The sequence below is a fragment of the Cynocephalus volans genome, chromosome 1 (assembly GCF_027409185.1).
Source record: "Cynocephalus volans isolate mCynVol1 chromosome 1, mCynVol1.pri, whole genome shotgun sequence".
In the NCBI taxonomy this organism is placed as follows: domain Eukaryota; kingdom Metazoa; phylum Chordata; class Mammalia; order Dermoptera; family Cynocephalidae; genus Cynocephalus; species Cynocephalus volans.
In genome coordinates this window covers 124,152,813-124,169,287 of record NC_084460.1, presented here as the reverse complement: position 1 = coordinate 124,169,287, position 16,475 = coordinate 124,152,813, and the positions used below count along the sequence as shown (strand labels likewise).

General features: G+C 33.3%; 1 protein-coding gene across 2 annotated transcripts in view; it reads left to right on the top strand.

The window, feature by feature from the left end:
• STXBP5L (syntaxin binding protein 5L) overlaps positions 1 to 16,475 on the top strand; it is a 354,645-nt gene that overhangs the window by 181,208 nt on the left and 156,962 nt on the right. For both annotated transcript variants that reach the window (XM_063092515.1, XM_063092508.1), the window contains exons 11-13: positions 1,442 to 1,514; positions 3,673 to 3,820; positions 4,730 to 4,797. In XM_063092515.1, the coding sequence (XP_062948585.1) occupies positions 1,442 to 1,514; positions 3,673 to 3,820; positions 4,730 to 4,797 (289 nt within the window). The remainder of the gene's footprint in view (positions 1 to 1,441; positions 1,515 to 3,672; positions 3,821 to 4,729; positions 4,798 to 16,475) is intronic.

The window sequence follows — 16,475 nt, the reverse complement described above, 5'->3', positions numbered from 1 at the left end:
AAGAGATAAGGGAAAGGGGGGAAAGTCTCAGTTTGAGAACAATTTGAGTAGAAAACAGTATGCAGATTGCATACTGTCACATAGATATATACCCAAGCACCTTGTATGCCCACTCTTTCTCAGGTTTTTGTTTATGTGTTTGCTTTTTAGTTTTTCTCTCATACGTATGTGAGTTGTAAACATAAACATGATAAGGCCTGTAGCTTTTCAGGACTGGAAGGACTATGAAGGCTGTCTATTCCAATATTTCAGTTTTCCATACAAGACTTGAATCCTCTGAACAAAATTCTTGCCAAGTCATTGTTGAGTTTAAGATTAAATGCCTTTCAAACTAGCCAGTAGAAACTGTTGGTATAATAAAAATAAGACGGAATTTAGCGTCAGAAGGCCTGGGTTAAATTTTCAGCTCTAACACTTACTGGTTGGGTAACCTTGTGCTAATCTCTTAACCTCTTTGCCTTTTCTGCCGTGTATACTCCTAGGCACATAGTAGACAATCTACAAATATGTGTTAAATCACATTGATTTGAAAGTAAACTTTTTAGAATAAGCAGTGTTACTCTCATAGGGAGGTTGTATTAGTCCGTGTTTGTGTTGCTATAACAGAATACATGAAATTGTGTAATTTATAAAGAAAATAGGTTTATTTGACTCATGATTCTGGGACAGCTGCATCTGGTGTAGGCCTCAGGCTGCTTCTACTCATAGCGGAAAATGGCAGGGCAGCCAGTGGGTGCAAGATCATATGGCAAGAGGAAGCAAGAGAGAGAGAGAGAGAGAGAGAGAGGAGGTGCCAAGCTCCTTTTAACAACTGGATGGTGGGAACTAATAGAGCAAGAAGTCACAACCCCCCCCCACCCCCCAGGGAAGGCATTAATCTATTCATGAGGGATCTGCCCCTATGACCCAAACACCTCTCAACACTCCCACATTATGGATCAGATTTCAGCATGGGGCTTTGGGGGTGGGGGGGTGGGGCAACATATCCAGACTATATCAGAGGTGGATATGTTTCATATCCCAAAGAAGCAGAGCTCCTGTTTCCTCAGTACATCTCTTGTAGGCATGAAATGAAGTCTAAAATACTAAGATTATGGAAGAATAAGATAAATATTTGTGAGATGGAGGTGAGACTCTCTTCACGTAATCCACAGCTATCACCACTCCATAATTACTGAGATATATTTAACTCTATATTATATATTTAACTCTATACTATGCAATTTCTCATTTTTTCCTTGTTCTCCGTAGTGATCTTAACATTAAATTTGAGATACACAAGTTATATTTTTATAAATTGCTCTTTGTTACTTCTTTGGCTCATATTTTTGTCTTCTCAAATCATTTAAATAACATTTGTACAGGAGATAAAGAAAATGCAATTTTGGTGATTTTATAAATATATAATATGAAAACTTTAATTTTTTATTCTCACTTACAGAATTTCAAGAACCCTATGCTGTTGTAGTACTTCTGGAGAAAGATCTCATTGTAGTTGATCTGACACAAAGCAAGTAAGTTATCCATGTACAGATTAACAGAAACTATTTTTAAAACTCTATTCATTGCAATTGCAATAAAGGAACATATTTTAGAAAACTGGCATTAGTATTCTTTAGATGGTAAATATTCTTTATGTGAATATTGTTCTGCTAGAATTATAGAAATACAGTTTGGTTCAATGATGAAACTAAACCAGGAGAGTTTGGGTAACACAGAAAATTGTAAGACATCCTAAAAGAAGTACCTGATGTTTGGACAGAAGCATTTGGAGACTCATGACACATAAAACATCTCTTCTGTTTCCTTAAGCAAAAGCAATTATTATGAAAACTTGTACAATATAATAGTGGGCCATCTGCTAGACTATATACTAAAGGAAAATTGACTAAAGAAAACGACACGTGGTAAAAGTATTATTGGACTACTGCAGCAGACAAAACAGAAGACCAGGAAAATCTCAGGGATAGAGAAGATGAGGGCCTTCTTTTACTCTTTTCTTTTTCATTATGTTGCAGGCAATTGAAACAAATATAGAATATTGCTGTTTGTGGTACTCTCTACTGCTTTACAATGACAGTAAAAATAGATTTGAAAGTGATGGATACTGTCTTCTTCCTGTACATTTTCATTTTAAATAGTGATAGACATGAAACTAGTTTTCCCTTAATATATGTCCTAGATCCATTGTCTTCTTTTAGCCCCTTATATTTGCAACAGACTTTTGTACATTCTCTTTCCTCTGCCTGGAATAATCTTCCCTTCCCAATATACTAAAATAATTTTTCCCAAATATTTTCATGATATTGTTCACCTAGTCAGGAGTCTATCATTGTTACCTCTTGCTGTTGTCAAATCTTGAATCATAGGTTTGATCCTCAGGGTGATTCATTTATCTTACTTTTAACTCTTCAATCTCAGAGATGTTAATAATTTATACTTTGGAACAGGGAATCTCTGATTCATCCAGTTTAAGCTACCTGTCATTTATTAAACATGACTTTCTCCTTTCCACCTGATTTTGCATATAGTACTATTCTTATCTGGGGTGCCATTGGCGGCATTTCAGACTGGTAGAACAAGAACCTCTGCCAACACACACATACACACACACACACACACTGCCCCCATATTCTCTAGAGATCACACTAAATTCCTAATACCTAATTAAGTTCCTAATAAATATGGGGGGGAATTATTTTTAACAACTACCTCTCCCACAAAAACACATTGTGTCAGAAATAATGTGATTACTCAGACCTGGAAAAGATGAAGTATAAAAAAATATTCATTTCCTCCTAGTACAGTGCCAGGTACATAAGAAGTTCTCAATATATGATGGCTACAAGAATTTTTAATTTGATTCTGTACTCATGTCCTTTTTAAAGTTACAGTAGACTTGAGATATGAAATGTATTATATCATAAGTCTTTGCTAAAACTACGTTCTTTAATTTACATAGGAAATAGTTTTTAAGACATAGACAATCACATACACACACCTACACACCACACACATCTTTCAGTTACTCCTAAAAAAAATTGAAAACTTGCCTATATGTTATCTCCCTCTGAAAAACATGTCAAAATTTACTGATATTTTAATATTTATATTACATAAATATTTAAAGTACCTAATTGATATAATTTTTAATAAATGGACTAAGTCAACTTGTTGCATAAATTTTCAGTTTAATATAATTCATTGTATTCATATTAGCAAAATGATGTCACTGTGGAATTATGAGAAGAAAATTAATTTGTTCAAATAAAATTCTACCAGTATTAATATCACATTTTTTAGATAACAAGGTTTTTTTTTTTTTTTTTTTAAAGATGACCAGTAAGGGGATCTTAACCTTTGACTTGGTTGTCAACACCGCATTCTCCCAAGTGAGCCAACTGGCCATCCCTATATAGGGATCCAAACCCATGGCCTTGGTGTTATCAGCACCATACTCTCCCAAGTGAGCCATGGGCCAGTCCCTTATAGATAACAGTTTTAAAAAGAGCATTCTTGTTCATATAATCCTTGTTTTTATGGTGCTTAAAAAAACAGTTTAGTGAAATTTATAATTAATATTTAGAAAGATTTTAGGGCTTACTCTAAGAAAATTATTTTGTATTTTTTACCTTTGCAAAATAACACTAATGTATTGTCTTTGTCTATTAGTTTTCCAATATTTGAAAATCCATATCCCATGGACATTCATGAATCTCCAGTTACATGCACTGCATACTTTGCTGATTGCCCTCCTGATTTGATTCTAGTACTCTATTCTATAGGAGTCAAGCATAAAAAGCAAGGATACAGTAATAAGGTAAAAGTAGAAATTATAAATTAATTTTCTTGTACTCATTTTATATGATTATACTTTTTCCTGTTATGTTATTTTCTGACTTTCAATATAAGAGGACTTGAATTGAGTTCTTTTGAAGACATAAGCTGGCATCTATCAAATATATAACTTCTGAAATTCAGATTTCCTGAAGGCTATGTAGTTTTAAGCCTACAGGAGTATAAATTTCTTGTGCACTAGGAATATAATTCCATACTAAGATAAACTTATCAATCATGTATTTATCTATCATATAGTAAGTATGTCCTTAAATTGGCATATATTTGAATCATAATATCCAACCTTTAATTATTTTAGATGAAGGATCATATTTTAAGAAATTTAAAAATCAATTCCTCCTCATTTATCATTAATTAATTAATGGTTTAGAGACATAATTATTAAATTTCTTCTGTTAAATAACATTCTAGAATTCCTTTTTCTTCTATTTACTACAAGATTCAAATATTTACTATCGTAACAGACCACCTGTTATAATTTCTGTTATTTGCACAGGACTGTTGGGATAGACAGTCTAAGATGGACTGTTTAGTACTCGGGTTAAACAGTATCACAATAGTTTGGTGGTGCATGGACTATGTGACACATATAGCAATACCGCATTTGTACAATTAAAAATACTTCTTTCATTTTTTTATATGAATGGTAATATTGGTTAAAATCTATATTTTTAAAGGCTATGGAATTGTGCATTTGGAGGTGTTTGTTCAATGAAAGAATTAAAAGATAGCTGCATAATTCATCTTTGATTATTATACAGCTATTTAATTTTCAGTATTTTATCACTATTTAAAAATGTTTCCATTCTAAATTTCTAAATCATTTGAACCAAAAAATTAAACATATATTCTTTTTGGATAATCTATTTAGGAGTGGCCAATCAGTGGAGGAGCTTGGAACCTTGGAGCACAAACATATCCAGAAATTATTATTACTGGGTAAGTGGGATGTGTTTTGTGAGTTATCAGTTCATTAGCAAAAAAATATTTATTGAGTCTCAACCCTTTCCCGTAATTGTGCTCTATGCAGACTAATAATTTAAGTAAAAGTAAAAGTATAAGAGACAGCTTCTATCCAAAGATTGTAATCTTGATGGAAGATAGAATCATACCATTGGAAATATACAATTATAATGAAAAAATTAAGTATAGATTATATCAGCAAGAGAAATTCAAAGGGAGAAAATCTTGAGAGATTAGGCAGGAAAGCCTTCATATTAGAAATTATAGCCTGTTAGCTTTAGAAAGGCCCTTACCAACTTGTCTTGATCCCTGCCAATTCCAGTAATCAATGCTCTATATCTTTATTAGGTAATTATTTAAAGTATGCTTCAAAACTGAGGGCTGGCCATTTATCTCAGTTGGTTAGAGCACGTTATAGCACTGACGTCACGTGTTCGGATCCCTATACCACTTAACCAACAAAAAAAAAGTTAAAAAATTTACAGCATTTATAACAAACTTATAACAGATATTACTACTTTGTATAGCATATACAAAGTAGAATATTTCATATTCTAATATTAGGAATGAAAAGAGAGACATAGCTAAAGATTAATATGAGGTTTAAGAGATAATAACAGGGAAGATAGAGAAGATATACTTTTCCCTGTTCTTCCCACTTAGTACAATTAAAAACCCTAGATATCACATTTAAGACAAACATAAATTGACTGGGAAATGTGGAGAAACATCAGTCTGGCTAGGGCCCCACAGTCCCAAAGAATAGCATGGTGATGAGTTTCTTAGGTTTTCTTCTGCCCCATATATCTCAGAATTAAAGCTGAAGAAGCTGGTAACCTTGAACTGTGAATAGGTACTGACAAATCCCAACAAAAGTTCTCTTTTGTCAAAGAATCAGGAAAGGGGCAGCCTATCAAGACAAAAAAACTTTTAGAAAATAATCTCCCTACTTGCATTAAATATTCACCAACACTCACAGACACAACTAGAGCCCCACCCCAATCCACTCCAGCAAAGGCCAGGTGGGGAGCCAAGACTTTCACCCTTGTCAGGCTGTAATGAGGTGTTCCACCTTCCCCAGAGTGTCAGAGAAAGCAGAGTAGAAAGCTGGGACTTTCACCCCTGCTGGGTGAAACCTCTTTCCTTTGCTGTCAGTGGAGACCATGTGGGGAGCCAGAATTCCCACCACTACCCAGCAGTGAGAGGAGCCACCTCTCTTCACCCCTAGTGTCAACAGAAATCAAGTGAGGAAGAAGAAAAGAAAGAAGGCAGGGCTGGAAAAGAAGATGCACAAAAGAAAATGAGAAAAGAATCAAAGTGTTTCAACACAGAAAAATCAATGAAACACAAAAAAAGCCAGCAAGAGAAAAAAGAAGGTCAAAATAATAACAGGATATACAGAAAACAATAAAATGGCATTACTAAGTCCTTCCATATTAGGAACCCCTAAAAGTATAAATGGATTAAATTACCCAATCAAAAGACAGAGTATTTGAATTAAAAAAAAAAAATACAACTGTATGCTGCCTCTAAGAAATACACTTTAGATTTAAGATCGCATATAGACTGAAAGAGAAGGGATAGAAAAAGATATTTAAGTGGTAACCAAAAGAGAACAGGGTGGACACATGTATGTCAGACTTTGAGTCAAAAATTCACAAGGGAAAAAGAGAGACATTACATAATAATAAAAGAATCAATTCACCAAGAAGAAATAAAAATTACAACTACATATTCATATAACAACAGAACACCCAAATATGTGAAGTAAACATTGACAAGACTGAAGAAGGAAATATACAGCATAACAAGAGTAGGAAATTTCAAAACTACATTTTAAAAAATGGATAGACAAACTGGACAGATAATCAAAAAAAGAGCACTTGAAAAACAGTATAGGCCAATTGGACCTAACAGACACATACAAAACACTTCACTAAACAATAGGAGAATACACATACTGCTCAAGTGAACATGAAACATTTTCCAGGTTAGATAACATGTTGGGCCACAAAACAAGTCTTAACAAATTTAAGAAGACTGAAATCATACCAAGTATCTTTTCTGACCACAGTGAAATGAAACTAGAAATTAATAGCAAAAGGAACACAAGAAAATTCACAAATATGTGGAAATTAAGCAACATAATCGAGAACAACTAATGGATCAAAGAAGAAATCACAAGGAAATTAGAAAATATCTTGATACAAATGGAAATGAAAGCCCCACATACCAAAACAATAAAAAGCAATATACCGTTAACTTCTAAGAGGAAGTTTATAGTGGTAAATGTCTACATTAAAAAAAGGAGAAAGATCACACACACACACACAAAAAAAAAAACACCGGGGGGGGGGGGGGAGAAGATATAACAACCACAATTACTTGAAGTTGAAACGACAAGCAAACAGAAAGGACATTGTTGCGGGGGAGGGAGGAAAGGGAGGAGGGAGGGAGGTTTTGGTAAGGGGCAACAATAATCAACCACAATGTATATCGACAAAATAAAAGTTAAAAAAAAAAAAAGAAAGATCTCAAATCATAAACTTAACTTTGTACCTCAAGAGATTAGAAAAAGAATAAGCTAACCCCAAAATTAGCAGAAGGAAGGAAGTGATAAAGATTATTGAAGAAATTAACAAAATAGAAAACAGAAAAACAATAGAAAAAAATGAAGAAAACCAAGAGTAGGTGTTTTGAAAAGATTAACAAAATTCACAAACCTTTAGCTAAAGTAACCAAAAAAAAGATGACTCCAATAGCAAAAATTAGAAGTGAAAGGGGAACCATTACAACGGATGCCCCAGAAATAAAAAGGTTTGTAAGAGACTACTGTGAACAACTACATACCAACAAATTAGATGAATTAGAAGAAATGGATAAATTCTGAGAAATATTCATCCCAGAAAGATTGAATCATAAAGAAATAAAAAATATTAGCAAACCTATTACTAAGGAAATTGAATCAGTAATCAAAAACCTTCCAACAGAGAAAAGACCAGATGGCTTCACTGAATAATTCTACCAATATTTAAAGAAGAATAAACACCAAGTCTTCTCAAACTCTTCCCAAAAATTGAAGAGGAGATAAAACTTCCAAACTCATTTTATAAGGGCAGCATTACTCTGATACCAAAATCAGACAAAAATACTACAAGGAAAAAAAGTGCTGCAGACCAATATCCCTGTTGAATATTGATGCAAAATCCTTGACAAAATACTAGCAAACCAAATACATCAACACATTAAAAGGGTTGTACAACAACACTACATCATGCCCAACTGGGATTTATTTCAGAAATGCAAACATGATTCAACATATGAAAATCAATCAATGTAATACACCACATTAACAGAATGAAGGGGAAAAAATGACATGATCATATGAAATTATGTAGAAAAAATATTTGACAAAATTTAACACCTTTTTGTGATAAAAACACTCGACAGACTAAGAAATAAATTACCTCATCATAACAAAAGCCATATATGAAATACCCACAACTGACAATATACTCAGTGTTGGAAATCTGAAAGCTTTCTCTCTAAGATCAGGAACAAGGCAAAGATGCCCATTCTCACCACTTCTATTCAGCACCATAATAGAAGTCCTAGCTCGAGCAATATGCAAGAAAAACAAATAAAAGGTATCCAAATAGGAAAGGAAGAATCAAAATTATATCTCTTTGAAGATGACATGATATTGTATGTAGAAAACCCTAAGGATTACACACAAACACAACACTCACAAACTATTAGAGCTATTACACAGATTAAACAAAGTTGAAGGATACAGAATCAACACACAAAATCAATTGAATTTCTGTACACTAACAATGGACAAGGCTGACAAGGAAATTAAGAAAACAATCTGATTTACAATAGCATTAAAAAGAGTAAAATACTTAGGAATAAACTTAACCAAGGAGGGAAAAGACTTGTACACTGAAAACTACAAAATATTGATGAAATAAATTAAAGAGGATAAAAATAAATGGAATGACATGCTTGTTAGTGAATTTAGAAGACTTCATATTGTTAAAATGTCCATACTACCCAAAGTGCTCTACAGATTCAGTACAATCACTATCAAAATCTCAGAGGTACTTTTTCTTACAGATATAGAAAAAAATCCTAAAATTTATATGGAATCTCAAAGGGCCCCAAATAGCCAAAACAATCTTGAGAAAGAAAAATAAAGCTGAAGTCTTCACACTTTCTGGTTTTGAAACATACTCTAAAGCTACAGTAATCAAAACAGGAAGATACTTCTGTAAAGACAGACATATAATGCAATGAAACAGACTAGAAAGCCCAGAAAGAAACCCTCACATGTATAGTCAAGTGATTTTTGACAAAGATGCCAGGGCTTCACAATGGGGAAAGGATAGCCTTTTAAGCAAATAGTCTTCAGAAAACTGGATATCCACATGCAAATGAATGAAGTTGGACCTTTACCTTACACCATATACAAAAATTAACTCAGAATGTGTTAAAACCTTAAACACAAGACCTGAAATTATAAAACTTTTAGAAGAAAACATGGGAGAAAATCTTCATTGGATTTGGCAATGATTTCTTGGATATAACATCAAAAACACAGGCAACAAAATCAAAACTAGACAAATGAGACTATAGCAAACTTAAAAACTTCTGTGAAGCCAAAAAAATACAGTCAACAGAATGAAAAAGCAACTTCCGGGGAGAAGGTTTTTGTAAACCATGTATCTGAAAAGGAGTTAATATTCCGAATATACACACCCCCCCCCACCATGCAGGCTGCCCAGGTGAGCACACAGGGCCCGAGCTGCACCTGGGGATAGATTCAGTTGCAAGCCCTTCCCACACCCAAACACTGGCATGCAGGCCCCACCACCCCACCACACGAGCCATACAGGTGAGTGTGCAGAACCTACCCAATGACTGAACAGGAGCGAAGGCAGCCCACCCCACACTCAACTGCATTGACAAGAGTCACCACCAGAGCCTATAAACAAAGGAGGAAGTCTTCCCCCTCATAACCCACTCCAGAGTGATAGAAGAAATGTGTTCTACCAGATGACCAAACATCAGGGTAAATATACTAGAACTACAAATAAACAAGAAGATATGACATCATTGAAGGAATATGGTGATTTTCAAGTACCAAACCCCATAGAGCAAAAAATCCTCAAGATGTCTGAAGAGGAATTCTGAGCACTGATTTTAAGAAACCTCCAATAAACAAGAGAACAATCAACTAGAGAACACAATGAAACAAGAAAAAAAATCCTGGATATGAAGGAGGAAATTTACAAAGAGATTAATAACTTAAAAAAGAATGTAACCGAACTCCTAGAAGTGAAGGATTCTGTCAATGAAATAAAAAACAGAACAGAAAGCTTGAGCAGCAGGCTAGAGCAAGCATAAGGGAGAATCTCAGAACTCAAAGATGGCCTTTTTGAAATAATCCAGGCAGACAAGAAAAAGGAAAAAAGAATTTTAAAAAATGAAGAAAATCTAAGAGAGCTAGCAGACAACCTCAAATGCACAAACATCCAAATCATGGGTTTTCCATAAGGGGATGAAAAAGGAAAAGGCATTGAAAACTTGTTCAAGGAAATAATAACAGAAAACTTCCTGGTATAGGGAGGGATGCAGACCTTCAGATCCAGGAAGCTCAATGATCCCCCAAAAGATTCAATCTGAAAAGATCCTCTCCAAGACACAAGATAGTCAAACTAGTGAAACTCAAAAACAAAGAGAAAATTCTAAAAGCAGGAAGAGAAAAGCGTTTGGTCACTTACAAGGGAACCTTCATCAGACTAACAGCAGACTTCTCAACTGAAACCTTGCAGGCCAGAAGAAAATGGGATGATAAATTCAAAAACTAAAAGAAAAAATTGCCAGCCAAATATCCTATGCCCAGCATGGTTATATCCTTCAGAAATGATGGAGAAATAGTGTATTTCTCTGACAAACAAAAATTATGGGAGTTCACTACCACATGACCAGCCCTGCAAGAAATACTCAAAGGAGTCCTGCATCCAGAATCTGAAAAATGATAATGAATATCACAAATTCACAAGAAAGAGCAAAACCCACCATTAAAACCAAAATGCAAACAAGAAAGAGAAAGAAGCTAAATCATGTCACCTTGAAAATCCAACTAACATTGAAGATGAAAAATAAAAGGGGAAGAAAGGGACATATGATGTTTAAAACATGTAAACAAAAAGCAATGACAGGAGTAAAGCAATACTTATCAGTAACAACCCTAAATGTAAATGGATTAAACTCCCCATTCAAAAGACACAGGCTTACCGATTGCATTAAAAAGCTACACCCAACTAACTATATGCTGTCTTCAAGAGACCCACCTCACTTGTAAAGACAAACACAGACTAAAAGTGAAGGGATGGCAAAAGATATACCATGCAAGCAGAAACCAAAAACAGGGAAGCATATATTGGATAAAATTCTTATATTGGATAAAATAGACTTCAAACCAAAAACCATAAAAAGAGACAAAGAAGTCCATTATATAATGATAAAGGGATCTATCCAGTTATAGTACATAATAATTATAAATATGTATGCACCCAACAGTGGAGCACCTAGATATGTAAAGCAAACACTCAGACCTAAAAAAAGAGATAGACTCAAATGTGATAGTAGTGAACGACCTGAACACCCCTCTCAGTGTTAGATATTTCAGGCAACAAGTCAACAAAGAAACACAGGATTTAAACTACAACTTAGACTAACTGGACCTGGCAGACATCTACAGAACATTTCATCCAACAACTAGAGAATATACATCCTTCTCAACAGCACATGAAGCATTCTCCAGGACTGACCACATACTAGTCATAAATCAAGTGTTAACAAATTTTTAAAAATTGTAATCATCCTGGGTATCTTTTCAGACCACAGTGGATTAAAACCGGAAATCAATAACAAGCAAAATTCTGGAAACTACTCAAGTGCATGAAAACTGAACAACAGACTCCTGAACGACGTATGGGTCCAAGAAGAAATTAAACAGGAAATCAAAAATTTTCTTGAAACTAACAAAAATAAAGATACATCATCCAAAAACCTATGGAATACTGCATAAGCAGTACTAGGAGGGAAGTTCATTGCAATAAATGCTTACATCGAAAGAATGGAAAGATTTCAAATAACCGACCTAACACTATGCCTCAAAGACCTAGATAAAAAACAATCCTATCCCCAAAGAAGTAGATGGAAAGAAATAATCAAGATCAGGTCAGAACTACATGAAATAGAGACCCAAAAAACAATACAAAAGATCAATGAAACAAAAGGTTTGGTTTTTTTTGAGACAATAAATAAAATACACAAACCATTAGCTAGGTTAACAAAAAAGAGAGAAGACCCAAATAACAAAACTCAGAAATAAAAATGGAGACATTTCAACTGATACCACAGAAATACAAAGAATCATTAGAGATTATTATAAACAATTGTATGCCAACAATTTCTGGACGCATACAAACTACCAAGACTAAACCAAGAAGAAATAGAGAACCCGAACAGACTAATAACAAGCAGTGAGATTAAAGCAGTAATCAGAAATCTTCCAACAAAGAAAAGCCCAAGACCAGATGGCTTTACAGCTGAATTTTATCAAACCTTTAAAGAAGAATTAATACTAATTATCTTCAATCTTTTCCAAAAAATTGAAATAGGAGCCATTCTCCCAAATTCATTCTATGAGGCCAGCATCATCCTGATACCAAAACCAGATAAAGACACAACAACAAAAAAAGGAAACTACAGGCCAATATGCTTGATGAACATAGTTGCAAAAATCCTAAGCAAAATACTAGAAATCAGGTTATGCAACACATAAAAAAAATTATACAACATGATCAAGTGGGATTCATCCCAGGGATGCAAGGTTGGTTCACTATATGCAAGTTAATAAATGTCATATACTACATCAACAAACAGTATGGCATTTCCTCAAAAAGTTAAAATAGAATTACCTTATGATTCAGTAATCCCACTGCTGGGTATGTATCCAAAATAATTGAAAACAGAATCTTGAATAGATATTTGCACACCCATGTTTATTGCATCATTATTCACAATAACCAAGATATGGAAACAATCTAAATGTCTACTGTGTTTATATCCAAAATAATTGAAAATGGAATCTCAAATAAATATTTGCACACCCATGTTCATTGCATCATTATACTCTATAACCAAGATATGGAAACAATCTAAATGTCCATCAGCAGAGGAACTAATAAAGAAAATGCTGTATATACAAATACATATGCCTTAAAAAAGAAGAAAAACTTGCCATCTGCTACAAAACATATAAACCTTGAGGACATTATACTAAGAGAAATAAGCCAGTCACAAAAAGAAAAATACTGCATGATTCCACTTATGTGAAGTATCTAAAGTATTCAAACTCTTAGAAACAGAAAGTAGTATGGTGGTTTCCAGAGCCTGGGTAGAGACAGAAATAAAGATGAAAAGATTTACAGATCTTTTGCACACCAATGTGCATATAGTTAACACTACTGTACTGTATACTTACTTATAAATGGTTGCGATGGTAAATTTTATGTTATGTGTTTTTGGCCCTAATAAAAATCAATGGAAATCACAGAACATAATAGACACTGCTGAAGAGAACTGGAAGATGGTAAAAAAAAAAAATCCATACTGAATCCCAGAGAAAAAGAATAAAAGCAAAAGAGATATGTAATACATGTGGAAAAGTATGAACATATATATAATTTGAGACACAGAAAGAGAAGAGAGAATAAAGCAGAATAAGTTCTTGGAAGATAATGGCTAAAATGTTTTTCCATGGAGACAAAAAATCAAAAAGTGCTATAAACCAAAAACAAAGTAAATAAAGTGAAAACCACCTATACAGATTGTAGTAAAACTGATGAAAATAAAGGACAAGTAGAAAAATCCTCAAAACAGCCAGAGATGAAGACACTTTACTTTAAAAGGAGCAACAATAAGATTGAGAGTTGACTTTTTACCAGAAATGGAGAAAACAGAAGGTAATGGAAAAACATCTGAATATTATATGTATCGTACTGAAAAAAAAATCTAAAATTTCATACTTAGTAAAAATATCCCTTAAATATGAAGGCAAAATATTTTTTTTCAGATGAACAAATGTTGAGTAAATTGGTTGTTGGCAAAACTTCACTAACAAAAAAAATACTAAAGGAAATGCTTCAAATAGAAGGTAAATGGTCCCAGATAGAATCATAGAAATGCAGAAATTAAATTAGTACAATGAAAAAAAGTAAATGCACGAATAAATCTAAATAAATATTGTCTTTTAAAAACAATAATACTATGTGTTTTGATGTATAAAAATGACTACTAATAATTTTAATAATATTGTGATTTAGAATGAAAATAAATGATAATGGTAGCAAACAAAGGTGGTAGAGGGGAAAATGGAAGTAAAATACTTAATATTTTTGCTTTGCCTGGGAAAATATAAAAATACTAACTTAATTTTGACTCAATTTAAAATTTAAGGATAAATTTTGTAATGCCTGTGGTAACCACAATAAGAATAGTATAAGAATATAATAGTCAAAAACTAACAAAATAGAACAATATTTCAAAATGTGATTAAAGCTTAAAAGGATAGAAAGAAAGGAAAAAGAAGACACAATAGGCAACACAAATAGAATATAATTGTATGTTGGTAGATTTGAATTCAAATATATCAGTAATTACATTAAATATAGTTTGACTGAATTCTCCAATTATGAGGCGTAAACTATTAGTTCGAATTTTAAAAGCTAACTCTAAGCCATTTACCAAAGACATATTAAATATATCTACACAGAAAATTTGAAGGTGAGTGGGTTTAAAAATATACCATATAAGTAATTTAAAATATTGGCGTAGCTATGCTTATATCAAGTGAAATCGATGAATTAATTTTCCATTGCTACATAGCAAATCACCACAAACTTAAGCAGTTTAAAAAAACACCCATTTATTATCTCACAGTTCCACAGGTCAGACATGTGGCATATGACTGGGATTTCTGGTAGGGTATCATGAGACTGAAATCAAAAGGTCGGGCAGGCTAAGTTATCATCTGAAGGCTCTAAGGGAAAACCTGCTTCCAAACTTCTTCTCTTTTTTGGCAGAATTCAGTTTCTTGTGGTTCTAGAACTGTGGTTCCTATCCCTTGCTGGCTGTCAGTGGATTCCTTACTTAGCTTCTAGAGGCTACCTGCATTCCTTGTCACATGGCCACCCTCCACCTGTAAACCAGCTACTGCTTATCCAGTGCTCTTAATTCTTCCCATCTCAGACTTCCTCCATCTTTGACTAGACCTATATTTACAGGGTTCATGTGATTAGGTTCATGTCCACACAGATAGTCTCCCATTCTTAAGGGCAACATAACCTAACCTTATAATGAGATTGATATATTCCCAATTATATTCACACTCCCAGGGATTATACTGAATTTGTATACTAGAAGAAAGCAATCCTGGGGGACATCTTAGAATTCTGACTACCAGACTTTATAGCAGGAAGCATTACCAAAAGTGAAAGAGACTATTTCAAAATAATAAAAGGGTGAATCTGGTAGAAGTTTGAGGACAGAACCTCAAAATATGCAATACAAAAATTGACAGAAGAGAAATACAAATCTGCAATAAATAAGAGAAATTATTAACTGATATAAACTGATTTAAAATCAGAGAGAAAAATCCAAAATAGTATAAAAATTTTGAGCAACATGATTAATAAATCTAACCTGATATGTTTAAGTTATTACGCTCTAAATTCAAGACATTCTTTTTAAGTGCACATAGAACACACACCAAAATTGACCTTATGCTGGGCTATTATACAAGTGTCAATAAATGTCAAAGGATTGTAATTATATATAATGTTTTCTGACCACAAAGGAATTGAACTAGAAACTATTGACAAAAATATATCAAGAAAATTCACAGTTTTTGGAAATCAAGCAATTTCTCCCAATTTAGAGGTAAATGAAGAAATCATAATAGAAATTTTTTAAATATCTCAAACTGAAAGTGAAAATACAAAGTATCATTACATTTGGATGCATTTAAATCTATGATCAGAGGTAAACTTATACCCCTGTCTACATTAATAAAGACTAAGATTCATTTCTCTAATTATCTGTCTTAAGAAGTTAGGAAGAATGGCTAAGTAATCCCAAAAAATTTTTAAAGGGAAAAAAATAATGTTAAGAACAGAAATTAATGAACTAGAGAGCTAATGTATAATAGCAAAGATCAACAAAGCTAAAGTTGGCTTATGGAAATAATAAATTTGGTGAAGGTTTTGTAAGGTTGATCAAGAAAAATAGAGAAAAGGAACAAACTGTTAATATCAGGAATAAAAAAGAGGATATCACTAAAGTCACCAATTGAAAGTTAAGAGAACATTTATAATGAACATACTAGTAAAATTTAAGAGATAAAATTCCTAGGAAAAATCCCCACAACCTGCAAAAACTTCCACTAGAAGAAATAGAAAATGTGAGGAGTCATATACCTATTAAAGGAATTGAATCTGAATTTAAAACCTTTCACAAAGACAACTGTGGGCCGAGCTATCTTCACTGGGAAATGTGTCTAAGTATTTAGGAAAGAATAA